Source organism: Mixophyes fleayi, chromosome 6 (genome assembly GCF_038048845.1).
Source record: "Mixophyes fleayi isolate aMixFle1 chromosome 6, aMixFle1.hap1, whole genome shotgun sequence".
In the NCBI taxonomy this organism is placed as follows: domain Eukaryota; kingdom Metazoa; phylum Chordata; class Amphibia; order Anura; family Limnodynastidae; genus Mixophyes; species Mixophyes fleayi.
Window position 1 is genome coordinate 188,792,341 of NC_134407.1, and position 27,434 is coordinate 188,819,774.

Below are 27,434 nucleotides of genomic sequence, written 5' to 3' on the forward strand. Positions count from 1 at the left end.
AAGAGAGCAGCAGTAACTATTTAACAGCCCTTGGGACCACTGCTCTTGGAAACACTTTTAGGGCTAGATTTTCTAAACTGCGGGTTTGGAAAAGTGGAGATGTTGCCTATAGCAACCCATCAGATTCTAGCTTTCATTTATTTAGTGCATTCTACAAAATGACAGCTAGAATCCGATAGGTTGCTAAAGGCAACATCTCCACTTTTTCAAACCCGCAGTTTAGTAAATATACCCCTTAATTGCCATGAAGAAGTGGGAATGATATACTGCAACAACATAAAAAGAAGTTGTATGAATGGTTCCTTGGTCTGTTAACTAGTCACTACCTCCATGTGCGTGCCATTAAAAGTTGAACAAGACAAAAGAGGGAAAAATGATTGTGTATAATAGCTCTTGCATGGCTTATCCAGCAAAGACATCTGATAGATCTCAAACAGCATGTATCAGTGTTCTTTTTGAGCCCATACACAGCAGGGTGTGGTGCCCATTAGGTCTAAAATGTTATTTGTAAAAATCAGTGTACATCCATCCGCCACAACATTAAAACCACTGACAAGTGAAGTGAATAACATTATCTTGTTACAATGGTATCTCTCCAGGGGTTGGATATATGAAGCAGCAAGTGAACAGTCAGTTCTTGAAGATGATGTGTTGGAAGCAGGAAAAATGGACAAGCATAAGGATCTGAGCAACTTTGACAAGGACCAAATTGAGATGGCTAGACAACCCAATGTAAGTACAGGGACAATCACAGATATCTGGGACACGGTAATGGCTCTGATCTTAACAAAAAAAAAAGGATTGCAGCGGTACATGTACTGCAACACCTGTTCTGTTTTTGCAGAAACAGATGAAAGTCATAAAAAGTGCTCTATTCTTTGAAAAAAGGCATATTTTTTATGTGTAAAGGCTTCTTTGCCCAAATCTGGGCATTATGTTGCACAGCACATGCCCATATCTGCAGACTGAGAAAGCAGTAAGTTAACCTTTACTGATCACCTGCACAAGCAATATTTTATGGTAAAATGGTGAAAAAAATCAGCCTTATTGCTTGAAAAATGTATATTTATAAATAGGGCCTAATACCCACAAATCCTCTCATTGACTGGTGCAAACTTCTGCATCCCTGCAAACGCCGCCATCTTGGACCAGCGCTGAAGTTTCGCACTTTTTGTTGGTAAATAGCCTCCATTGATAAATCACAAAACCTAGCAGCTATTTCCAGCAAGTGGCACAAGTGGCTGGGGCTCTGGCTGTCTCTCAGTGACTGACTGAGTGAGTGAGTGACTGACTGAGTGACTGAGTGACTGAGTGACTGAGTGACTGAGTGACTGAGTGAGTGACTGAGTGACTGACTGACTGACATCACCTAAACAGGCGCTTATCCAGCACTGCAGGAGTTAACACCTAGATGGTGACGATGCCAATCATGGCGTAAAGTCCCGCCTCATACTGTGATTGGCAGCTGCTTTCTCCAATGAATCACAGACACATGCGCGTCGCATCCCTGCCTTTTTTTTGGGCGAGACCATTCACTGAGTTCTCAGGGGGGGCCGCGGTTGATGTTACTCATGTGCCGGCACCGACTTGGCATTTCGGCGCAGCCGGCATTATGGCTGAATGACAACGGCTTACAGGTCCCGGGGCGCGGGGTCTGGTGTCTGAGCGCTTAGTCTCCTCTCAGTAAATTCCAATTTTGTACTTGGTTCTACCCCCATTCCGCCCATTCTACGTGTCCGTCCAGCAAGCGCCGGAAATAGTGTCGGTCGGTCGGTGCGGGTGATGCTGTCAGGGGCGGGAGCGAGCAACATGGCAGCGAGTGAGTAGTCCAGGCTGGAGGAGACAATGAATTGTAGGGTTACGGGGAATTACATCAGCCGATCATATGTTACTAGATGACCTCAGTGGGTGCACCAGCATCACTGTGCACTGTCTCCTGAGACCTTATGTGATGTCTATCACTGTGTGATACCTTATGTGTGGCCTCCAATATGTGTGATACCTTATGTGATGTCTATCACTGTGTGATACCTTATGTGATGTCTATCACTGTGTGATACCTTATGTGTGGCCTCCAATATGTGTGCACCGACTGGTGTCTCTGGGGCTGCTGTCAGTGTGTGCCTCTTATTTTAAAGATCATGCTGTAATGGCTTCCTAATGTCTGTGTGGTATGTTGTGTGTGAGGGTGCTGTCTGTGTGTACTATTATCTGCAGGGGCTGCAGTCAGTGTGCCCCTCATCTCTTGCAGTGTACTCTGTGTGCACCCCTATCATATCTGTACCTCAGTGCTGTCAGTGTGTGTGTCTGTGCCCCCTCCCATATCTGTACCTCAGTGTGGGTGTGTGTCTGTGCCCCCTCTCATATCTGTACCTCAGTGCTGTCAGTGTGTGTGTGCGCCCCCTTTCATATCTATAGTCCAGTGCTGTCAGTGTGTGTGTGCGCCCCCCTCTCATATCTGTACCTCAGTGCTGTCCGTGTGTGTCTGTGCCCCCCTCTCATATCTGTACCTCAGTGCTGTCAGTGTGTGTGTGTGTCCCCTCTCGTATCTATAGCCCAGTGCTGTCAGTGTGTGTGTGTGCCCCCTCTCATATCTGTACCTCAGTGCTGTCAGTGTGTGTGTGTGCCCCCTCTCATATCTGTACCTCAGTGCTGTCATTGTGTGTGTGTGTGTGCCCCCTCATATCTGTACCTCAGTGCTGTCTTTGTGTGCCCCATCTCATAGCTGTACCTCAGTGCTGTCTGTGTGTGCCCCCTCTCATATATGTACCTCAGTGCTGTCTGTGTGTGCCCCCTTTCATATCTGTACCTCAGTGCTGTCAGTGTGTACCCCACTTTCATATCTCCATGGGGTGCTGGCATTATGGCCTGCATCTGTTCCTAACAGTGTTGCCCTCTCATTCATATCTCAGGGTAGTGTCTGTTAGCACCCTTCTCAAATCTTTTGTTGAATCAGTAGATAACATATATGTTGTATTTTTGGCTTAATATTTTTTGTTTTGTATTATACACAAAATGGGATTGAATATTGCCTTGAGTAGTACTTAATTCTAAATTCTGTATCTCAGTTTGGTAAAGCTTGTCACTCTTTCTCTGCAGTTCCACACTCATTGTTCATCTGGGCACTTGTGCTCCTAGCCGCTGTCAATGCCTTGTCCCCCAGCCACTATCTAAGCCGGGCAGATGTGGAAAGACTTAAAGAAAGTTTGGAACACCCAGTCTCTGAACTGGAGAACGCATATTATTACATTGTAGGGTTTCAACATCTTGACGCCAGTGTATCAGATGAACAGGTAAGGTTACAGAGCCCGTAACATACTACTTGCTATCATTGAGTATATGATAAAACTTTGGGATATCTTGTTATGATTTGCATGAATTATTCTATCATTTTCCATTAATTTAATTGTCATAGATTGTAAGTCTGGCTGGGTCACCTCTTTTTTTCTGTCATGTTAGTGTGCAATTTTTGGTAACCTAATTCCCCCCCCCCCCCTAATTATTTGCATCAAAATGAGCATAGTATAACATATAATACTCATAAATCATAAAATTACAGCTAAGGTTGTTATGACTATAATGCAGGTTCTTAAAGTGGATCTGTCACAGGTGAGGCTTCCATTTGTTTCGGATAAACCAGTAGCCTATCGGTGACATCACTAAGGCACTGGTTGACTTGTATTCACAAAGTACTGGTTCATAGTTAATTGATTAACTATTGTTAATGAGAATATAGTCTAACGCACAAAATGTGTCTCCACTGTGTGTAGGTGACAGATCCACTTTCATTGGAGAATTGGGCCTAAAATACAATAGCGTTTATTTTACATAAAGTAGATACTAGTGACCTTTACATGCCTTTTTATGGTTGCTTATTTCTGACTTGGATTTAGTTGTTAATGTTACACTCTCTGATCCAATATGAAAAGAATGTAAGTGGACTTGCTTTGACATTTTCATCAAATAATAAAATTGGGTTTAATGGAGACCATTAAGGGGTTCACAGTGTTTTGGTTTTTAAATTAACTGTAAAGAAGCATGCTAGGGTTTCATTAAATATTTATATAATGCCAGAATACTGTAACACTACAGTTGTGGACAAACACAGTGATAAAAACAAAACTGGATAGACAAAGTAGTAAGGGTGCCCTATTTGCAAGTTTACAATCTATAGGGAAATAGGAGCGTGGTGCGTAAGGTTAAGTGCACTTATTGAGTATTGGATCAGCCAACTTGCAATGGGAAAGTGCTTAGTTGCTGCTATGTGATGCAGTCAGAGGGTTTTAGACTATACAAGAAGAATGAATGTAAGCCTGTGTAGTGTGGTGGTAATTGGGTACAGTAGTCTAGGGTGGATAAGAAGGTGGCTCAGGAATTTGTTAGCTAGCCTAAAGAGATTAGTTTTCAGGAAGCCCTTGACGGTTTGGAGGCTAGGGGCAAGTCTTGTGTGAGGAAGGACATTCCAAGTAGTGGGCGCAGCCCGAGACAAGTCATGTCATCGACATGTTATGGCTGGAAGGCTATGCTGGTACTTGTAGTTTCACAACTGGTGAGCCACAGGTTGGCCTGACCTGCACTACACGCTTAGATTTTGCTTCCATTATTAGCTACAGTGGTTCCTCTAATATATGCCACTACTATGTATTTTCAGTCCTAAATGATATTTATAAATAAATCTACTAATTTTTCCCGTCATTGGTTTCTGTGATTTTGTTCATTTTTAAATATGACTTTTTAAAGTAACTTACGTTTATAGCACTGCCATTTTCTCTAGTTGCACACAACTGACTAGTAATGACCGGTAATGGCTCGGCAACACCAAAAATGCTTGGTTAAAAGGTTCTGTCTTTAAAGTGCTGCCAAGTTTTTGTTAGGCTACAGCATAAGATCCTAGTGGCTGTGCTTGATCACTGCCATTATACACTGGCGAAGTGTTTTAGTTAACTTTTTTTTGTGTTTGCTGAGTGAGACAGTAGTGCATCAGCCACTTATTGCACCATCATCATTTATTTATATACTGGCACTAATTCTGCAGCGCTGTACAGAGAACTCGCCCAAATCAGTCCCTGCCCCATTGGAGCTTACAGTCTAAATTCCCTAACACACACACACACACACACACACACACACACACACACACGGCCAATTAACCTACTTGTATGTTTTTGGAGTGTGGGAGGAAACCGGAGCACCTGGAGGAAACCCACGCAAACACGGGGAGAGCATACAAACTCCACACAGATAAGGCCATGGTCGGGAATCAAACTCATGACCCCAGTGCTGTGAGGCAGAAGTGCTAACCACTAAGCCACCGTGCTGCCCCAGATAAAGTTGTACCCAGTGCTGTTTTTGGAGACCTCCCTTGATTGCTTTATGCTTGCCATATAAAGCTATGGACATTTGCAGATTTATCTAGTACATATTTGATTGGATTGGGAAAGCAGAAAATGAAATATTGTCTTATAAGCAAGGAAATTGCCACAGTTGTAAAGTGACTGCATTATACTAGGGGTTCTTAAACTTGTTCAGACCAAGGCCTGAACAAAGTCTAGAAGTTAACTAATAGTTCAGTCTTGTGTAATACTTTACAATTTTGGAGTGTAAATTAGATATGTTTACATGTTATTTAAAAACATTTTTGGGTCTTGTTAATATATGTACGTGTGAGTATGTTGAAGACGTTTTCATGCCGAAACTCTGGTATTGAAGTTAGAAAACTCTGAATAAACGCCTATTGTCTCGACTTACGTGACTATTAATCCTGAACTCCACATTTGTGTTTGGGATACTTAATAGTGTTTTATCAACCTTTGCACCTGTTGCTTATTCTTCTTAGGCAGCCTGTGATTTCATCCGCTCCAGTGTAGATACCAGTAATGTGGATTCTCTGTTCTACGCTGCTCAGTCCAGCCAAGCCCTGTCCAAGTGTGAGGTAGGTAAATAGATGGAATTGTCACTTCCGTTGCTTAACATACACAGGACAATCTAATGTAAATGTGTCTTCACAGGTGCCTATCTCCAATGAAACAAAAGACCTTCTGCTTGGTGCAGTTAGTGAGGATTCCTCTATCACCCAGATATACCATGCAGTGGGGGCACTAAGTGGCTTTGGCCTTCCTCTGGCCTCACAAGAAGTAGTAAGTGCTCTTACCACCAGGCTCAGCAAGGAGGAGAATGTCCTGGCGTAAGTTATTTTCTAGAACAGTGTGTCTGCCTCTCTCTTACTATGCATGTGATACAGAGAATAAGACCAGCAAAGGAATACTCGCCTGCATGTTTTGTATTGCTAATAATGCACTCCTATGTGTTTATCTGCATGGTTATAATCTAGTTTCAAGGTAAACTTAATCATAGGTACATTCAGCGAGAGGAGATGCTGGTCACGATAACAGAATGAATTTTGAAGCGTTAATGTCACTGGTGCTCCGGGTAATTGCTTTGAACCGTCTTTGCAAAAAAATACTGCTAGCGGAATTAATTTGTCCTGCGATTTCTTAAAGAGCCCTAATTTACTTATGACAAATGCAATTTTCCTTGGCATCCTGACACTCATTTCTGTTTAATGTAGTAATGTATGTATGTTGGCAGCTTGTATGATTTAAATATACAATCCTATGCCTGAATGCTAAGTAACAATACGTGCTTAGTCTCATTAGAATTATTTATTTTTTAACTACGTCTTGCAGCTGTATCCCCTTAGCCAAGTTGTTAGTGATTTGGAATTATTCAATAACTGGGGTGCAGTACAGTCTATATTCAGCTGGGCATACAAAGATGCGTTCACACCAGCTTTCTACTAGAAAAGTGTTATCACTAATGCCATGGTGTCTGGTGGTTGGAATCCAACATTCTCATAATTAGGACCTTTCTGTACATCCATGACCTGGTAACAATGTCCATATTCATGTAGTAGTTGTCCACAAAGCCTGTGTCCATCACTAGGATTCTGTTGGCTCTTTAGGGTCCACAATGATCCGCGCCATTTTATGTTTTGCCTTGTGCTTGATTATGCCAATCTTGGATGATGGGTCCATTGTATATCTGTAGATGCCAAAGTAATACCCTTAAAGACAAGGGGGGTAGACTACTATAAAGAATGGCTGGCCGTTCTGGGGGCAAGTTTTTGAGTTGGCCAATAAAGTCACTTCTCAAAGTCTGAAGCCTGCCCCTGAGGTAGCATTGTTGCATCATTTTCCTCCACAGTTTCCGTTTTATGCTAGGTATGTGTTCGGTCACATTCTGATTTCCGCAAGAGCTTCTTTGGCACAAAATTGAAAGTCTCCAATTCCACCCTTGTTAATTAAGGTGATGGCCAATGTACAGTGTAGCTTCGAAATGGAGACTGTGGGTATGCCATATTCTTCCTCACCCCTAATGAGGTGGTTTACTTATTCGTTACTTCCTTTTCCCCCATTCTCGCTGAATGAATCTCCCTAGGGGCCCACACAGCTTCTCCCGGGTGGCTGAACCATTGTTGTTGTTGTGCCCTTCATGCTTTTTGCTTATAGTGTTATTGGCTATCTCCATAAAATGTATTACAAGTATGGTATTTTGTATTGTGTTCTTCCCCTAGTTTTTTTTGTCCTTTCCTTTCATCCCCCTCCCATTCTTTCTGTACCCCTTAAACTTTGAAGAATAATAAAAATACTATTGAAGTTAAAGAATGGCTGGCGGTCTTAACAGTAGCAGTACCCCAGTTCATGGTCCTAGGTCATGGTCATGGACACGTTAATTCTATCTCCTTGTGCTGACACTAATGTTATAATTATTTCCTATCTTCTCTGTATGTGGTCACGTTCTCATTCCCAGAGGATTCATCTGTACTAGCGTTAATTGAGTCACTTAACATTTGAGCTTGCTTTGAGAGTATAATGTGTATATATATCTAATCTCCATATAAATGGCAACGTTAACTACATGCTTAATTCTGAGTAAGAATAAAATGCATTTACGAGGTACCTTTTTTAAATGCACATTGTAGTGTGATAAAAAGTCCCTAGTGACAGGAGAAAATTGTCATACCCAGAAATACCTTGCTTTCCACATCAATCTGTCATTGTGCGTTTATGCAAAGTTATGGTCCCCCTGCACTTCCCACAGGAAACCCTGTGTATTTATCATGGAAATGAGGCTGTCATGTGTAGAAGGGGAAGATTTTCCTTTTGGGGTGGGATCCTACCCACATACATACACGCTACCCTTCGACTGCACAGTTGTTATGTTGAGGGATCTCATATACATGTGAATGCACTTGTGATAGCAGAAGGAGAGACAGTAATTGCCATTGAGATTTTCTGTCCCACATACCCATGTACCTTGAAGGCTTTAACCTCTCACTTTCCAGAAAGTCGTGAAAATCTGCAGCACCCTCACAACTTTGCATCTCTCATTGCAGAACCATTGAAGCCCTGTTAACGGCTTCAATGCTGTCCCAACAAGCTGACCTGCGTGGGATTGTGGAAGAGATAGAGGTAGAGAAACCTTTTCCTGTTTGTTAAAACCTGTATTATATTCAGTTCCAATCCTGTCATTGAAAACATAAGACTACATTTCTAAGGCGATTCTTCATAAGACACTGTGACCCACTTCCATGGCCTGTAGTATTTCCCTTCGCCTTCAGTGGATTTGCAGTCTTATGGTTATTTTGTTTCAATGTAAGAATATTACAATGATAAAATGCACAATTAGTTTGTTATTGTTCTATATAAAATCATAGCTACTTTAATGTATTTGATCCATTGATGTAGTGCTATAGGTTGAAAGGGTAAATCTAATTAGGCCTTGTGATTGAGCGTTGATCATGTTACTCTTTCCTGAAGAGATTGTAAAGCTGATGAGATTTCAGTATATTTATGTTGCATGCTACAACAAAAACTGATATTTACTTGGTACTGAGCAAATAATAATCCCTTCAACAGACACCAGGCAAAATGCATCAAATGTAGTCTGACCACCAGTCTTTAAGAAGTTAATGTATTCATCAATGCCTGTTTGTACGAAAGCGGCTAATATCTACACAAGCATTGAGGAAACATGCACACAGAACTTATTCCAGTCCCGTTTTACTGATTTGATTGTGCTGTTGATTGAGTCTTGGGTGGCGTACTACTGCAACTGTTGCCTGCACAGGAACCGGACTCTCGCAGACAGCAGTTATGGCTGGGAACCATCCTGCCCATTATATTGTTCTAGCACATCATTCAATATAGAACACTGTATGGGAAGCGATTCCTCCCCTGGAATCCTCAGTGACATGATCACAGAGAGGGTCTCTGCACTTTGCCCTATTGTTACAGCCAGTATTGACATCTAAGCTCATGTTCTTGCTTGTAGGCACTGTTTCAATGAGTAAGGTCAAATATGTCATTAATTTTATGACAGTGTAATCTGTGCTAAAGTAGACATATTAGGTATGTAAAAAAAAATATATATACTATGTAAATCTCACTTGGGTAGACGACAAAATAAGTTCTTCTCGTGGATTTGACTTCTAGAGAAAGTGTGAACATTGTTATGGTCATATGGGCTGAAACACTTATGATCCTGAAGGAGTAGGGTAAAAGAAAATTGTCGCATCTTCTGTCAATGACTTGTCTCTCCTCTCTGGTCAGGATTTGGTGGCACGTCTAGATGACCTGGGCGGTCAGTTCCTGCAGTTTGAGGAAGGTCTAGAAGCCACCGCTCTGTTTGTGGCTGCTACTTACAGGTTGTCAGACCACGTTGGTGTGGAGCCTGCACTAAAAGAGGTAAGTAGAGGTCAAACATCTTCTTTAGCCACATTTAACCCGCTTATACTAATTTCTCAAAGTGATCATGTTAAAATGTATTGTGTTTTTTGGATGGAAATGTATAAAAAATTGTATTCGAATTGCCAACAAACAGTTGAAAGCAAAAGTTAATTGATCATCAAGGAGAGAATCCCTTTTACCAAAGCTAGTTGTCGAATTATGTCCTCCTGCATTGTTTGGTTCAGCAATCCTTACCCATCTCGTTTCATAGGACCAGATTGTCCAGCTGGTGAATGCCATCTTTAGCAGGAAAAACTTTGAATCCCTCTCTGAAGCCTTCAGTGTGGCATTGGCTGCCTCTGCTCTGTCCCACAACCGTTACCATCTTCCCCTTATTGTGGTACCTGATGGACCTGCGGCTGTATCTCACAAGCAGCCCCTACTTAGGGTGAGCCTCTTCCTCCCAGAATGTATACATTATGGATATTGCAGGGGCTAGCGAATATGTCCTGTTTGTGTATACTTGCTAACAGGGCTTTATTATATTAGTCGGGTAAGCGCATGCAGTTGTACTTTGCGGTGGCACCATCCTAAACTTATGGTTTCTGTGTGTAGCTGCTGGTTACGAATGTCCTCTCCCAACCACTGAGAGAAGCCAAAGTGAAAGTCAATCAAGCCAAGTCCAGCAGCACCAAAGCCACAATTTTGCAGCAGGCGGCATTCACATCTTCTGGGTAAGAGACCAGCAATTGCTGTTCCAGCTTCTAATGTTGTATTAAATGTTGGACATGAAAAGTGAAAATGTTATTGTTTGTAGTTTATTCTCTGTTGCTGCGTCCTCTTAACTCCAATGTCTGCTTTTGACTGCTTATATCTGATACTTTCTCCTTCAGGGACTCCTTTGAACTGAATTTCATGGATTCCAAGCCAGCAAGCGGCTACTACGACTTCTCAATCAGCGTGGAGGGTGACAGCCGTTTTCTGGCAAGCCAGTTGGAGGTGAGGGTGACCTTAAATGGTTGGCACAGAGACCTGCAATTAATAGTGTCAAGTCATCTAGTGATTGTGCAGCATAATGTGATGTAGAGCTTTCCGAGGCCCTTTCATTTGAAATGTGCAGGTCTAATTATCCTAATTACCCACTTAGAATGTCTGCATATGAAAGGCGCGAGCAGAGAATGATGGCACTGAATCCCTGCTTCCCTGTTTCTGAACCCCCTTGAGATGAGCAAGAGACTCTTGAATGAAATTGTGTAAAACTGCAGGACATTGTGTCCTCAATCTTCTATTCTAAACACACAAGTATGATGACCGTGTATGTTGCTCGCTCTGGTACAGTGGTTGTACTTAGCTTTTTGCGTTATCAGGCAGCGTAATGGGTTAGTGAGGAAGTTTTGACAGTTTTTCAGTCTTTGTTATCTTCTGAAATTTTACCCCTCTATATGGTGGGATTTACCACCTAAAACAAAACAATAGTCCAAGGCAAAATACTTGACCTGATGGCTCCTTTTTATGTGAAAATGTATTTGTGGGATGAGTTTGATGGATTGTTTTTTTTATTTATTATCCATCTGTCCATCTGTTCCATTCACAGATCAAGGTGAAGGTGTCCACAGAGGTGGGAATCAGCAATGTTGACCTCTCCATTGTAGACAAAGACCAGAGTATCTCTCCAAAAACCGCCAGGTAATTCTGGGAACAAATAAGTGTTCTTCAAAACCAAAAGGAAATACTGTACAAAACTAATAAGATCTTTCCGATAGGGTGGTGTTTCCCTCTAAAGCCAAAGGACCATTTGCTGCTGACAGCCACCAGAACTTTGCTCTATCTTTCCAGCTCACAGATGTGAACACAGGGACTAACCTGACCCCACACCAGGTATGTTCTGTTCACCTATCTCGCCTAATCTTTTACCTGATCTGTTTACTGCCATGTAGTGCTTCTATGTGCAGTGTTCACATTGAACTACAAAACCTGCATTTGTCATCCACTATGCATTTTTTCATCACAGCTGCATTTAAATCATTGTTTAATAAATTAAACCACATTTAGGGACCTTCATTATTCAGTATCTGAATTTTTTACTACCATGGTTTTAAAGTCAAGAGAACATTTTATTGTAAGGTGGTTTTTTTTCTCTTGTGTCCAGACATTTGTTCGACTGCACAACCAAAAGACGGGCCAGGAGGTTGTGTTTGTGGCTGAGCCAGACACTAAGAGCACTTATAGATTTGAGTTAGACCCATCTGAAAGAAAGTCCGAGTTTGACTCTGCCTCTGGGACTTACACCCTCTACCTGATTGTTGGAGATGCTACGCTGGAGAACCCCATCCTATGGAATGTGGTATGTTGCTTTTATTGAAGTGATCATATGGTTTATTTTTCAAGGAAAAGGGGCATTTTTGGTGCCATGTAAGCTGGATAGCAGTAGCATTTTGATAGGTAATTGGTGGTAAGCTAAGTTAGAGCCTGAATTGCTCGTGTCTGAAAAGTGCATGACATTTGGGCTATTTGTGAATACATTAATTTCTATGTAGTTGATATTTACGATGGGCTGGCTTAGTGGAAGATAAAAGCTTTAAGGATAAGAGGAAGACTATGTTTTGGTATAAAGTGGTAATAGCTGGTGGTGTGAAATGGTTAAGTTTTGTCTAATGCTCAGTCTAACAACTTTGATACAGAGTAATAATTTATCTCAAATACTGTCCCAGGCTGATTTGGTCATCAAGTTCCCTGAAGAGGACATTCCAACCCCCATCCAGAGCAAGAGCTTGTTTACTCCCAAACCGGACATTCAGGTAACTGGCTCTGTAGCATGATACGCACAAGACTGCTTTTCTGGGTTTTTCTGGGTTGGATAAATTAAGTATATTTCTATACTGCTAACATGGAAATTCTAAATAAATGTAAGTGTAGGTCTGCTTCGCTATACTAGCCATTACTTGGATGCTATATAAAGGACAAGAGACGGCATGTGCTGGCTGGTGGAACACTTCTGCCGCCAGCACTTACAGCTGCCTAGTGGAAGCCAGTCATGTCTTCCAAGGTAAGTATTAACGAGGCATAAACTAGAGGGAACATAATGAACTTTTCTTCATAATGACAGATTATTATGATCTTTTATTTTGAAAACTGTATTTTGAAAACTTTAACAGGACAAACATAAATTTGGTGTAGAGTTTATTTTGCCTAATGCCTTCTTTTATTTTTAATCTGAAGCATTTATTCCGGGAGCCTGAGAAGAGACCCCCGACAGTTGTATCCAACACCTTCACTGCACTGGTCCTGGCTCCTCTGCTCCTGCTCTTCATCCTTGTAAGTGATCGTATAACCCTCCACTGTCTATAACATTATAGTCGCTCTACCCACTCATTCATGTGTAATTGATTTGCCGAGAACCCATATCGCCTGCACTGAACAGCTAATAGGGGCGGACCTAGACTTTATGTTTAGGGGGGGTGATTTTGCATAATCAAGCCCCTCCTTTGCTATGACTGGTGGCCCGCGTTTAGCCCCGCCTTCTGCTCACGATTGGCCCCGCCTCTCCCATTTTGATCGGCACCTGACCTATTTTAAAGGTAGGCTTTCTACTGCTAGGGAGGGGGGGCGAATGCCCCGATCGCCCCCCCCCCCCCCCTTCCCCTGGATCCGCCACTGGCAGCTAATGAATGAAGACAAAGGCAAAAAGAGGCACTGGCACTCACAAATTAATGGATGTATGAATGTGAAATAAGTAATACTGGAAAAAGGAGGTTTGTTCTGCTTTCACTAATTCATGTCTTCTCTTATCAGTGGATAAAGATTGGTGTGAATGTCTCCAACTTCAGCTTCTCTCCAGGCACACTGGTCTTCCATCTGGGCCATGCAGGTAGGTATATACATACTGGTGAACTACAGATACGGTGTCTGCTGCTAGTACAGGAGAGGTACATCTTACCATTATATCTTCTCTTCTAGCTATGCTGGGCCTAATGTATGTTTACTGGACTCAACTAGACATGTTTCAAACTCTGAAGTACTTGGCGATACTGGGAGTCATCACCTTCCTGGCTGGAAACCGCATGCTTGCCCAAAAAGCAGTCAAGAGGTAAAATAATCTGAGATTTGACATTTCCCCTGCAGTATGACCCTATCCTGCCTTAAACAGATTGGAGGATTTGAATCGCCCAATGACTGAAAACAAATATGTTTGACAGTTCAAGACCATTGTATATTTTTGCCCTAATGAAACTTATATTTCAGATATTCAGGAAACCATGTGTCCATTCTGAGCATAGGAACGGAGATATCTCTGCAATGCAGCATTTTAGCACCAAATCATCTGTTCCCCTTGTAGTAATAATCTGATTTCTCTACACTTATTTTCCTTGGAGTGTCTGTACTCTGAGCTATCTCTATAATTCCCAGCCTTCATCTTCTCTTGAAGCTCTCACTGTCCCGCTTCTTTTTCTCCTCCCTCTCTCAGGACTGCAGCTGAACAAAGCAGTAGGTTGGCAAAGTATAGAACACTTCGGTAATCTGGGAGTGTCCCGTGAAGTAAGGCTGCCTTTCCAAATCATTCTTCCACCTGTCCAACCTGCATGCTAGCCACCCTCATGCCACAATACCCTTGTTTCCTGTCTGTGTCCATCTCACAGGCCTGTGACTACTGTAATGGCATCGAATATGTTCTGTTAGGGATATGCTGTAGCCAAGGAAGGTTTTGTGTTCAGAAGAGGGTCACCGTTTCTTCGTATGTCTTTAATCATTGTTTGTGCTCAGTTTTCTAGGGCAATCCTAAACAAATTACAACAATTGGATGGAGATGGCACTGATGAGATGTATAGTAGATGAAAAATGTAAAAAAAGATCACATATATGATGCAAGAATAATACAAGTCTCAAATCTCTCACAGTTCCATTGTGCAAAATCAATTCAAACATTAAAAAAAAGCACATCATAGTGTAACCCGTATTTTAAAAAATTACATCTACTAAAAATTAATAAATCGTGAAAACAGAAAAAATAGATTATTGTTAAATGGTTTGTAATCAGTGTGTGTATTTAAACACCATAAATCAAAAAAACACCCAATTTCATCTGCCTATATATAATAAAGCCAAGTGTTTTAACTCACAATAATAACACTTCTCCAGTGTCTGCAATATTTAATATTGTCATTCTTAAGAACAAATATTTAGTAATAAGAAGACAGGAGGAGAAGAAAATATTTTGTACATTCACCTTTGGAACTATGTTTCAATTATTTTTACGATGTAAGGATCGTAGGAAAGATCTGAGATTTGAGACTTTTTATTATTCTTATATTTTATGTGACTGTACATGTTTTGTATATTTTTCATCTACTTTTATTTCTCATCAGTGCCTTCTCCTTCCCATTGTTGTAATTTGATATTTATGTATTTATTTATTTTTATGGGTTTTTTTTTGGGGGGGGGGGGGGGGGGGGGTTGTTTAGATCCCTGGTATAGAGGGCTGCATTTGAGTATTTGTGCCAGACATCCTAGACCTTTTCTTTGTTCCATGTACTAACCAATACGCCACCTGCAATTCCAGTACATAATTCGTGCTATTAATATCCGTATGTGAAGCCATTTCAAACTACTGAGGGAAATTATTTTCAAGTATTGTATGTTGTGTTCATTAGAATCAGTTTACTCCAAATATATATTTAAATAATTTGTAATGAACAAACTTTAATCTGCTGTCTGAAATCCCACCTGTTTCCAGAACTAATTGAATGAGAAACAGCATTTTAGGCAGATTCTTCTATGTTCTTATTGAAGTTAGTCTTGTGCCTTTTATTCTTTGTATAGCTTTATAAAATATCGGTGGACATGGTTAGGCATGTTTTTTCTATGAAGGTCTATGCTAAATGTGGACGAGTCAAATAGGCTTTTCCTACACTGTCTCATACAGCGGACTTTGTTGATATGTTTCAGACAAAATTTGCTGATAGAAGTAATAATTAGGTAGTCATGTTGTTAAGTGTTAACCATTAGATGTTTAAAATAAAAGTTGTAATAGTTATCCTCTTTCGTTCCATTAGGACAGAGAAGTAAATGGAGACAGGATACAAAGCGAACACCTTAAGATGCCAGCGTCGAGATGTACAAGTTGAAACTGCAGTCCGTTTTTATTTTTGTGCCCCAAATGTGTGTCTTTTGCACTGATTGTAACGTGACCATCCCCACCTCCACCTCTGTTCTTGCCTCTCTTCATTGAAACCACTGTGAAGTCCATTCCAGACACTGTGTATACTGGCATCTTCTGCTGGGGGAGGCTGTGCCCCAGCTGTTGGCTGGAGTCATCTGAGCAGCTTCACACATATACAAACCATGACATTGGGGGCTTTTGGGGATCAGGGCCATTTTTTTTGTTTGAGGAGTGGAATTGGGAAGAGAGAAAATGGGACTTTTTAAATAGGTTTGTTTTTCTCTCCTGACAATAAAATTGAAGGTGAGCGGGACTGACGTTGTTTTATTCCTCCGCAAGTACTGTAAGGTTACCAGTGTACGCTCCCTGCCCAAGTTCTGGTTTATATGGTAATTTGTCAGGCAGTTGAACATTAGTAGACAGAGGAAGCAGAATGCATGTTTCCTAACACAACCGCTGTAATAAAGTTAGGGAATATACATGAACATGGGGTACAGTTTTGAGCACATGGGTATAACGAAAGACTTGAGAGCTCTGAGACCAGCTACCTTATTAGTAACAGAAATTAAGGGGTATAATAATTAAATGAGACTTCACAACCTGGGTTTGTTCACTTTGGGGGAAGAGAGGGAGCTTAGTTGTGACCTATGTAATGTACATAAATACATTGAAGTATAGCATGAAGATTTGTCTGGCTAGCTTTCTACACCCAGGATTATATTGGTGGCAGGAAGGCAGCTCATGCGCCTAATGGAATGATTTTCACACTACTAGGAAGGTACTTTCTATGGTGAAGGTAGTTAGAGTGCAGCACAGCTGGGTAGAGATGCCAGAATCATTGGATGGATATAAAAGTGGATTAAATGCCTTTCTGACAAGAAATAATACACATAGTTGAAGAGAGCAGATTAAACCATTGTGGCGACTGATTCAGGTTGCTATATGTATATGTATATGTGCTATAGCGTAAGGGAGGATTTTTCTCTCCATCTGAGAGTTTGAATTGGCAAATGCCATCGCTGATTTTGTTTTAATATTTTGAATTTATTAAGTGTTGCAGTTTTATTACCACCACTGCTTTAAATTTATTTAACGATGCTACAATGAGCTTCATCATATTCTGTTGTGCTTTCTAGGAGAGGAGCACAAGTCATACTGTATTACCTTCATTCTAAAACAGGAACCGTGGTTTGGGTTTAAACATTTTGGCTACAAAATGATGTCACAAGGCTGCTATACTTGCATGGTACATTGTGGTATCTAACATACGAACTGTTGAGCCACAATAAGTGGTGGCATCTAGTACAAATTGTGTCATTGTAATCCCAGTCTGCTGAAATATCTAACTGGATGTCCTGTGAAAGCAGTAGTTACATGGAGTGATGCAGCAGTCATTGTGTACACCAACGTAACACCAATAATCCTTATATCTTTGCTATGCCCATAAGGGAGGCTGGAAACGGGCTGCTTCATAAAACTTTTTTTTTATTTAACAAATACATAAATTTACATTTTAAACAGAACTTGATGGTAGAAGTGAATGTAGGGTGGAATATTTAGCATATGTCATACAGCTATTATATCTTGATTTGCCATGTTAACCATTTCTCGGCAGACATTTTACTGTACGGCCCCCCCTGGTGGCAAAAGGGAAGATAAGAGCCAAAGAAGAAATCGTTCCGTGTTTGTTATAGCTGTTGAGGCTGAACTGCTCTCCAGGTTGGGTTCTGCCTGTAAATATAGTACTGTGTGTTACATACAATATGTATAATAAGTTAGTCCTATGTTTCACCAATATAGTACAGATATACAATCGATAAGATGTGTACGACTATACATACATGTGACAGTAACAATCATTAGACTGATATGGTAGACAATACAAAACATTCTGTAGAAAGAACTTGATGTAAAAGTGTTGTACAAAAATTGAAAGTAATCAAAGTAGAAACATTTCAAATTGATTACATTTATGTTGGGTATTTATTACTGAGTTATCAATTCCCTTCTTATATCAGGGCTGTTACTTTGTGAGGAATAGTGATCACGTTCCATGTCTGGAGTTATAATAGGTAAATGCTGCAAATAGCTTAGGTCTTAAAGTAGGTGGAGGGCAGCCAGTTTGTGTGCTGAACCAACATTTAACACAGCTCAGCCTATCAATTCTCTAGGAAGCTATGACATCAGCGAGGCCCTTTGGGGAGGCAGCTCCTTTGTGTTGTGAACCACTATTCATGCGTGCAGCCTCTCATTGCAGTAAGAACCAGTGACATCACTGTGACACAGTGCTCCTCTTTTCTGTCACTAGTTCCTAGTACATGGCCTGCGTTCTTGTGAACATTGGTTCAGTTCACAAAATGACTTTCTACTGTGTATCGATACCCAAATGCATTAGGTTTCCTATGATATATGACATGTAAGAAGTTTTTAGATACATAGAACCATGTACAATTATTGGTAGTCTTAAAAAAAAAAACAAAAAAAAACCTTACATGTTCATTAGCACCGATGTAATCTTCTCTCTTAGTGATCTGTCTCTTCGCTCACTGTCACTTTGGTATTGCCCTCTCATTTCATCTTGCCTGTAATCCGAGATCAGTGTCAGAAAGACTTGATGTTGGACAGTAAATATTTGTTTAACGTAGTTTCATTATTACACTTACCCCAGACGTTTCCCCATCATGTTCTGCAAGTACCGTCTAGCTGAGATTTGTCCCAGGAATTTTCTATAGGTATTAGTGAATATAGCATCTACATGTCTCTCCATCCTAGAGTAGTGACACCACATTGCAGCTGTAACACAGATGTTTGCCAGCAGCTGGTCACAAGCCTACAAGAAAAGCTATGCCCAAGACACCCACCTTTTTTCTGAAAGCCCTCCAACTAATCCCCGCTCCTCATCAAGTGACCAGTCTGGACTCTGCATGGGGTCTTTCACCATTGCTAGGAGATTTACATTTCTTCCGGATTTAAAGGTCTGACCATAACTGCAGGATAGAGTATAAATAAAAGGACTATTGTTCTGTACATCACTTTCCTGCATAGGCATTTGTCAACATATTAGTGAATGAGGTTCTATTCGTACTGTACTCAAGTAAACTGATATACCAATAGACTGCAAGGGGGAGGGAGAAGAAACACAAAAAAATGGTGCAATTGCTTGACTAATATTGCAAACAAAATGAATGAAGCACCAAAGAGATGTAGGGGGAAGCAGGACAGGGAAGTATTTTAGTTTTGTCCATCAATGAGAATCATACATGTATTTAGATGTGGTACAGAGGATTTTCAGTGCCTACTGCAATTGTCAGATCACTGATGTCTTTGTGGGCAGAGACAAATACATTTAATGTTTTGTAGAGGGCTTTATACAAAGAAATGGAGTACCTTTGAGTGTCTTTTTTAGGACTAAATTCAGAGTGAAGCCCTGTTCATGTTTGTAATTTCACACAAAGACACAGAGTAAATGTGTCGATATATGAGCTGACGTACATAAATCCAGATTGTCCACAGCACATTAAGTTACTTTATATAAAAGAGCTACTAATAGATATACATAACAAACCTGCGGGAGTTTATCAGAAGTTTTGGGTTAAGGCTTTCATCATAGGGGAAATAATACATCAGTAGTGCTGTCTGCATACATTGCAATATCGTGACATTGGCCACAGAGCATTGTGTGTATGGCCCCCAGCACAATGCCCAATAATGGAAGCGTTGTGGCCTCTCGGCCTGAGCACTGACTGGCTGAATTACCCGTGTGTAGCAAGTTTAAGCCTGGTGAAGGATATGTAAGAATATGTTTTAATTGGTTAAAATTACAGATAATAGGTTTATAGTTTGCAGCGTGGTAGATACAATTTTATATAATCTTAACCCAGATGGTATTAATTTGTATCCAGCCCACCTGTATGGTAGTAATCATCCATGGTCTCCAACTCCTCCCCTGCCTCAGGTCCCTGTTACCCAGAATGGTACTAATTCACCACTGTCTTTATCTACACCCCCACCACAGGTCCCTCGCTTCCAAGAATGGTACTAATCCACAACTGTCTTCATCTCCTCCCCCGCCACAGGTCCCTCTCTCCCCAGAATGGTACTAATCCACCACTGTCTCCATCTCCTCCCCCACCACAGGTCTCTCCCCAGAATGGTACTAATCCACCACTGTCTCCATCTTCTCCCCCGCCACAGGTCCCTCGCTCCCAAGAATGGTACTAATCCACCACTGTCTCCATCTCCTCCCCCACCACAGGTCTCTCCCCAGTATGGTACTAATCCACCACTGTCTTCATCTCCCCAGCCACAGGTCCCTCACTCCCCAGTATGGTACTAATCCACCACTGTCTCCATCTCCTCCCCCACCACAGGTCCCTCTCTCCCCAGTATGGTACTAATCCACCACTGTCTCCATCTCCTCCCCCGCCACAGGTCCCTCTCTCCCCAGTATGGTACTAATCCACCACTGTCTCCATCTCCTCCCCCGCCACAGGTCCCTCTCTCCCCAGTATGGTACTAATCCACAACTGTCCTTAACTCCCCTGCCTGAGGTTCCTCTCACTAGAATGGTACTAATCCACCACTGTTTCCATCTCCTCCCCAGCCACAGGTCCCTCACTCCCCAGTATGGTACTAATCCACCACTGTCTCCATCTCCTCCCCCGCCACAGGTCCCTCTCACCAGAATGGTACTAATCCACCACTGTCTCCATCTCCTCCCCCGCCACAGGTCCCTCTCTCCCCAGAATGGTACTAATCCACCACTGTCTCCATCTCCTCCCCCGCCACAGGTCCCTCTCACCAGAATGGTACTAATCCACCACTGTCTTCATCTCCTCCCCCGGCACAGGTCCCTCTCACCAGAATGGTACTAATCCACCACTGTCTCCATCTCCTCCCCCGGCACAGGTCCCTCTCACCAGAATGGTACTACAACACAGGGGTGTTTTAGAGGGAAGGTGGTTGGTGCGGAATAGTGCTATCCGTCACCCTAGGCACTCCTCAGTGTGATATGGCAACACACTCTCTTTTGGACTGCAGTACACTTTCCTCTGCTTTCAATATTGCCAATATTTGGATTGTATGTATTACAGTAGAGCATTGTTCAGAATGAAGATCCATGATCCAGTGACAGCTGTAGGTTGGAAAACCGTAAAACTATGACGGCACAAGCTATCGAGCCGCTGCTAGTGTCCAGGGCAGCAACAAAGCTACCTCTGGGTCGCTGTTCCTAGGATACTAAAGCATCTTAGCTGCAAACCAGAATAACTTTGTTGTGATCCTTAACTCTAGCTCTCACATGTGCAATCCTGACACGTTACCTTTTGCTCCAGGTGACCCCTACCTACAATTTCTCTTATTGCTCCATATAAATGCCACAGAGTTTTGATCATATAACACTTTCAGGCTACTGTCCATCGCTACACATAATTATATTTGATGGGAGTGCAGTAGATGGGTTAATAATGCAATACAGATGATGAAAGGAAGAGACAGTGGTCAGAGCAATGTACTTGAGAGAAGTAAAAGGAATAAAGTCTGGACTTTATGACCTCGCTCATGAGAGTACACTTAGCCTACAGGCTACCATCAAACACCATCAGTAATTTATTCACTTTCCATATTCCATATCAGTCTATTCATCCTTACATCGAGTCTACTCTGACATCTTATATCTGCCATTCTCAGGCACTTTGTGGTGTAGTGATATCCTACTTCTGATATTATTATTGTCCATGTTTATTTATCACCAACTTATTACATAGAGCTGTACAATCAGAGGTTTATTCATTCACCCTACCACTATGGAGCTTGCAATCTAATTTCCCTTCTACAAGCACAGAAATGCTCATACACACTAACGTCAATTCCTATATTTACATATTGCTTTACAAGACCAATAACCTGAGCTGAATTAATTTATGTTAAACTTGTTTTTTCATATCATTTACTTAGTCCAGCCCAGATTGAAATTGAAAAAAATACGGAGATTATTGTCACACTGCTGTCATCTCCCAGTACATGTTTGTTCCGATAAGTGTTTAATCATAATCTACTCATGAGGTGTTTTAAATGAAATGTAACATAAGCAAGCTTCTTTAAATATTTCACAAGCATCGAGATCATTGATCCTGGTGCTTGCACATCTCTGTTGTTCAAATTAACAGCATCGAAAAATACAGTTGAGCCCAAAAAGCTTTTCTTGTTTCAATCACTCCTGTAACTGGACTCAGACTCGGGCTACTTAGGCTATAGACAACATGGTCAGGTCATTGTTTGCAGCGCGGTGAAAGGTCAATGAGGCTCAGAGAGTGAAGCATTGTTGCAGCTCCCACAACAGTAAAGTTGGATACACAAGGACCTACATCGGATTCCTTAGTGTGGGAAGTTTGAGCTCCATTCAGCCGCTTGAAGAATGCAACTCGGACCTGGGAGTATATTTACTAAACTGCGGGTTTAAAAAAGTGGGGATGTTGCCTATAGCAACCAATCAGATTCTAGCTGCCATTCTGTAGAATGTACTAAATAAATAATAACTAGAATCTGATTGGTTGCTATAGGCAACATCTCCACTTTTTCAAACCTGCAGTTTAGTAAATATACCACCTGATGTTAAATAAGGTAATTGGGAAAACTGTGAGGTTGATTCTTAAACTTTATGTTTTGAACTGTTATGATGAAATGGTTACATCTACTTGTTAGCACCTCAATAAAGATTACAAAAAAAAACAAAACATCTAAGGTAATTGTCCTATAAGAGAGATGGAACCGGCAGTGACTTCCACCACATACACTATGCTTTTTTTGCAAACTTTCCAATTTGCTTTTGCAGTTACCTGTGTGCAATCAATTGGGGTAAAAAAAAACAAAAAAACACCTTTCTCACCAATTAAGTCATCACAACTAACTGCAAGTGCAGAGTAAGTGAGCTGTTCAAGAGCAGAAAATGTTGGAGGGTCTGTTTTTTTTTTTTTTAGGGTCAACATTAGTTTCTAGCTTTCTATGTATCCTTCCTTATAGATGACCTCAGATCCGAGCTGAGCAGCTCAACCTCACCACACCACAGATGCTGCAAACTCCTTGAATGTACCACGCCTTAAGGTTCGGTTTATACGTTTAAACATAGACTCTACAGGTGTAAATTGAAATTATACAATTTTGATAATACTGTTCCTTTAAGTGATGAAACTTTAGGTTGCTAGTGATATCAGCATTCCATAGAGGCTAATGACATACCTGTAATTTGGATGTAGAACGTAGCAGTGAACACACAACCCGAGCTGCAGCACCACAAGGTACAAGGATCTGTGTAACACCCTGAGAGACAAAAGCAGATGTGTGGAAGATTCTTAAATAATCATCTCCATATCTCAAGGCAATGGCAGGAATCATTTTTATCTTTTAATGCCTAATATCAGGTGAGTGATCACAACAAGCTATGTGTTCTAGTAATGAAAGAGTTAAAGCAGAGCTCTATTGGCAGTTTACTGGTCAGTAGAACTCTACAGAATGAATGGCTCATAAACATGACTCTCGTATTGCCAATATGAACAGCTGAATGCAAATCAGTCTACTGCTATTTCTAATTGCAGACATTAGCGTTAAAAGCTTATGTTTCTGTGAACTCTCCACTGAAAGGGCTCATTCAGATAAGTAGTCAATGAGCATTTACTAAACATTTGCTCAGGCGGAACAGGACATTCCAATCGGAATATTGAGCAAGGATGTATATAGATTATTGATCCCAGTACCTAGATATCTCTGCTGTCCAGATGAGCCGCAAGAGAATCCACAGGTCACCCCGAATACTGGAATATCATACATCCTCAATATTTTGGGGTGATCCACAATTTTTCAACATAAATGTAGTCTTCATCGGAACAGAGGAGTGCGCAGTAGAGGGGTTTCCCCACGTTGCGTTACGTCTGGAACACCACCTGAGCAAATTCCTACTAAACATTACAAAAATCATTAAGCACTCATCTGAAGGAGGCAAAGGCTGCATTTTGTACCTTCCTGCACACTTTAATGGCAGGAACATTACATCCTACTAAGATTTATTTAAAAGTCTCAGTCTGTCAGTTGCGTCACTCATTACAGGACTTTGTGCCTAATATTGACTTTTTTATGGTGCAGCTTTCTTGTGGGGGGAAAAAACGAATTTAAATAGCAAGATAAGTTTTATGCTACAGTTGAAAACAAGTTTCTCCTAATTTTCACACCATTTAATGTCAGACAGAGGTGTAAGTAAGGTTTGAATTGAAGCTATTTTTCATGGGACTCAACAAATGAACTTGTGCCTCATTCATAACCTCATAGTTGCATATTTGCACCTTTTTACATTGCTAAATGTAATTGTTACACTAATACATCATTATTACTATTTTATTAATCTTCAGAGACCTACCCACTGACAGGTACATACCCATGTATTTTATGCAGCATCTCAGAATTAAAAATTGTGGATAACCTCAAAAGTGGATTAATTAGGATCCTTTACATCAGCAATGTATTAGGTAACTAACTTAACACTTGTTTCACCTCTGCCATTCCTCTAGGCACCAGAAAAATGCCCATCTGAAACACATTTCATCAGGAGGCTGCATCACTACAGCCCAGAATGAAATGTACCCATTGCAGTGGTCAGAACCTGGAGGGACAGGATGTTATTCCAAATGAGGAGTCACTATTGGCAGGTGGCAGAACTCCACCCAGCAGATTCCCCAAAAGAGGTGACTGTGCAAGAATTAGAGTTATAACCAATACATGTGAAGTATTAGCCATGTTGGATAAAGTGTTAAAAGTTACTTACATTCTCAGCAGCACTAATTTCCTCTCTTCTTCCCTGTATTAAGGATGTTATTCGCTGCACCAGAAGTATATTGCAGCAGATGTGCTTGAGTGTATCCAAGTTAAAACCCACATTCTTATATACCTGAATTCCCCTGGTGGGAGGAGAATGGGGTGCTTGGGAGACGCATATGAAACGGAGGGGGTGACGTCTATAGGGCTATTATCCACTTGCAAACACATCTCGGTCAGATCAGATGTGACAGTGAAGGCTGATAAAAACAGCTCCGTGTGTTCAGTGCCCATCACCAAATACTCCTCATTATATCGTATGGCTTATTCACGATCAAGGTAGAAATTACTCAGTATTACTTTACACTGTGCATTTACTTTAATGTATATAGATATGTCATTGTAAAATGCTAATTGTCAGACTATACATTTCCAACACTTATTTGTTGTTAGCCTATAGACATTCATACAGAGCAGTGTTCATTAAAAGCGCATAGATGCTATGTATTATTATAAAGTGCACCATAGTCATTATTAATGCATATAGTTATACTTTATGTACATTTTCTTAGTGCACATTACTAAGGAATATGAAGATGTTACATAAAGAGACAACATTAATAATCAGGATACTTGTCTAAATTGTACCTGCTGCCTGAGACAATTATCTCAGTATGCTGCATTGTAAGCATACTCCTGTATGTCATCAGTACCTAGTGGTGATGTACAGAATTACCACCTGCATTTTTCATATAACCTGGTGCTCAGTGGCAGCATTATTTATACTATTTAGAAAATGGTGTAAGCAGTTTAGAGATTGGGCCAGACAAAAGATTTAAGTTGATTTGAACTAAAATTTTAATGGACACCCAACAGTTTGGGTTTTATTGGATCAGAAAGGACACTGGTTGGATTTTCACCTACAACGTGTGTACCAAAAAGGGTCGACCACCCAAATCGTAATCCAGCCAACAGCAGTCCTATATTTACGAACAACATTAATGAAAGGGGTCAATCGATACTGACGCTACTTGTGCAAAGTAATAGACGGGTTACAGTCTGACGACTAACAACTCATCATACATTGTCGTGGATGAGTTATGGCAGCTGAGGACCCCGCTAAGTTCTACTCTCAAAAAAGAAAAGGTGCCACTGCAGTGAGCTAAGGAACACAAACCATTGGTGGAAGTGGGGGTGAATATGGTGGTATGCCATACCGCCACTTCTCCCACTGCCTTCCTTGTAAAACTATCAAATTATATTCACTTACATTCCCATTACATTTTCCATACTGTCACTTCTAAATTTCCATACCGACACTTCAAACACTGACACAAACAATAAAAAACAGTGTAATGGGAGTGTTTCAGTGACATACTGTTGGGACCATGGCTAATAGATAAACCAGAATACTGGAGACAGCAATCGGGGACAGACCAAAGGTCAGTAGCGAGCAGGAAAGTCCAAGAACAGGTCCGAGATCAGGGCAGGTAGCAAACAGGTAAATCCAGAAAGCAGGCAGAAGTTAAAGGGCATAACAGGTAAGCAATATCTTAGGACAGCAAGGTATCCAAAGGAGCAGGTCAGCAAACTGTGAGACACACTAACACTATAATCGGCAGGGGGGCTAAGCCCTCCCTGCTTTAAATAGTCAAGGAAACCAGAGTATTAGGGTAACAACCCTGTAATCAGCCACAGGAGGCTGATAATTAATTGTCATGCCCCTAGCCAATGAATAATTAAATATTTATTTATCTGCGCACTCGTCCGGCTGCCCCCTAATGCCGCGTGATGCTGCACTTCTGATCATTAGAAGAGCATCCTGACTGTTGCCTAGGAGACGGTTGTCATAACGTCACAGGAAGTGACATCTCGGTCGTGATGACGACGGCGGGGCGCTGCTGGTGAGTTGCGGCGTCTTGGGGCTCCACCACGGCTCGTGACGGTACATCCCCCTTGAGAAGGGGTTAAGGAACCTGATAAGTTTGGTAACATGTAAGAGCCACTGCGAAACCCAAGATCATTCTTCAGGGCCATAGCCCTTCCAGTACATCAAGAAATGAATTTGCCCCTGGACATTCTTGGAGTCAAGAATCTTCTCCACAAAAAAATTGTGGCACCCTTCCACGTTGGGCGAGGTTTTTTTGATTTGTGAAACTTGAACAATGAGTTTCAAGAGAGAGCAATGGAAAGTGTTCGGGATTCTCAATGAAGGTGGAAGCTTAAGCCTGAAGGCAATGGGATTAACCTTTTTGATAATAGAAAAGGGTCCAATGAATTTAGGCCCAGTTTCTTACAGGGTTGTCTGAGCCTAATGTTCCGGGTGGAAAGCCAGACTTCATCATCTACTTTGAGGGAACAATTCCTGCTATGGCAATCCACAAAGATTTTGGCCGAAAAAAGTACCTGGAGCAAAGCGGAGAGTACCTTCTTCCAAATAACTCTGAGGTAATAGGCTGTAAGATGTATACCAGGAAGACCAGAAGGAAAATGGCAGAAAGAGAATCAGCCCTGGGATGAAAGCCGAAATTGCAAAAGAAGACATGCGGGTGGAGGAATTAAAGAAATTATTATAGGCGAGTTCAGCTCACGGGAGCAAGGAAGACCAATTATCATGAAATTTGGAGATGTATAACCAAAGGAATTGTTTAAAGGATTGATTAACCATTTCTGTCTGTTCTTTTGACTGCGGATAATATGCAGATGATAGCTGATTTTGATGCCAAGGAGTGTGCAGAAATTCTCCA

General features: G+C 41.3%; 2 protein-coding genes across 3 annotated transcripts; one reads left to right on the forward strand and one right to left on the reverse strand.

Moving 5' to 3' along the window:
• The first annotated feature begins 1,617 nt into the window (after positions 1 to 1,617).
• On the forward strand, positions 1,618 to 16,198 carry RPN2 (ribophorin II). Of its 2 annotated transcripts, XM_075177635.1 has the most exons (18): positions 1,618 to 1,819; positions 3,100 to 3,293; positions 5,837 to 5,932; positions 6,009 to 6,184; positions 8,396 to 8,471; positions 9,612 to 9,746; positions 10,000 to 10,176; positions 10,344 to 10,462; positions 10,622 to 10,727; positions 11,323 to 11,414; positions 11,492 to 11,606; positions 11,878 to 12,072; positions 12,440 to 12,526; positions 12,948 to 13,043; positions 13,521 to 13,596; positions 13,686 to 13,815; positions 14,194 to 14,264; positions 15,779 to 16,198. In XM_075177635.1, the coding sequence occupies exons 1-17, from the start codon at positions 1,783 to 1,785 to the stop codon at positions 14,243 to 14,245; spliced, it is 1,959 nt and encodes a 652-aa protein (XP_075033736.1). In that variant the 5' UTR covers positions 1,618 to 1,782; the 3' UTR covers positions 14,246 to 14,264; positions 15,779 to 16,198. The 2 variants fall into 2 exon arrangements, with proteins under 2 accessions (XP_075033736.1, XP_075033737.1); XM_075177636.1 differs by lacking the exon at positions 14,194 to 14,264 and having other exon boundaries at positions 1,621 to 1,819.
• A 1,161-nt stretch (positions 16,199 to 17,359) lies between these two features.
• Positions 17,360 to 26,080, reverse strand: GHRH (growth hormone releasing hormone). The gene is made up of 6 exons (XM_075215391.1): positions 24,698 to 26,080; positions 23,122 to 23,202; positions 18,747 to 18,872; positions 18,549 to 18,653; positions 18,378 to 18,467; positions 17,360 to 17,616 (listed from the first exon to the last, which is right to left on the reverse strand). Coding segments are annotated over exons 1-6 (447 nt in total). The 5' UTR covers positions 24,700 to 26,080; the 3' UTR covers positions 17,360 to 17,573.
• Between the last annotated feature and the right edge of the window lie 1,354 nt (positions 26,081 to 27,434).

Bases quoted from the DNA above. Each gene is read 5' to 3' on its own strand.
- GHRH (XM_075215391.1), bottom strand. The intron at 18,654-18,746 runs GTGGGTGTCTTG...TCACTACTCTAG, and splicing joins GGAGGGCTTTCAGAAAAAAG to GATGGAGAGACATGTAGATG. The intron at 17,617-18,377 runs GTAAGGTTTTTT...CTATATTTACAG, and splicing joins ACATCGGTGCTAATGAACAT to GCAGAACCCAACCTGGAGAG.
- RPN2 (XM_075177635.1), top strand. From the start codon at position 1,783: ATGCTGTCAGGGGCGGGAGCGAGCAACATGGCAGCGA. The intron at 10,177-10,343 runs GTGAGCCTCTTC...TTCTGTGTGTAG, and splicing joins ACAAGCAGCCCCTACTTAGG to CTGCTGGTTACGAATGTCCT. The intron at 11,415-11,491 runs GTAATTCTGGGA...TCTTTCCGATAG, and splicing joins ATCTCTCCAAAAACCGCCAG to GGTGGTGTTTCCCTCTAAAG.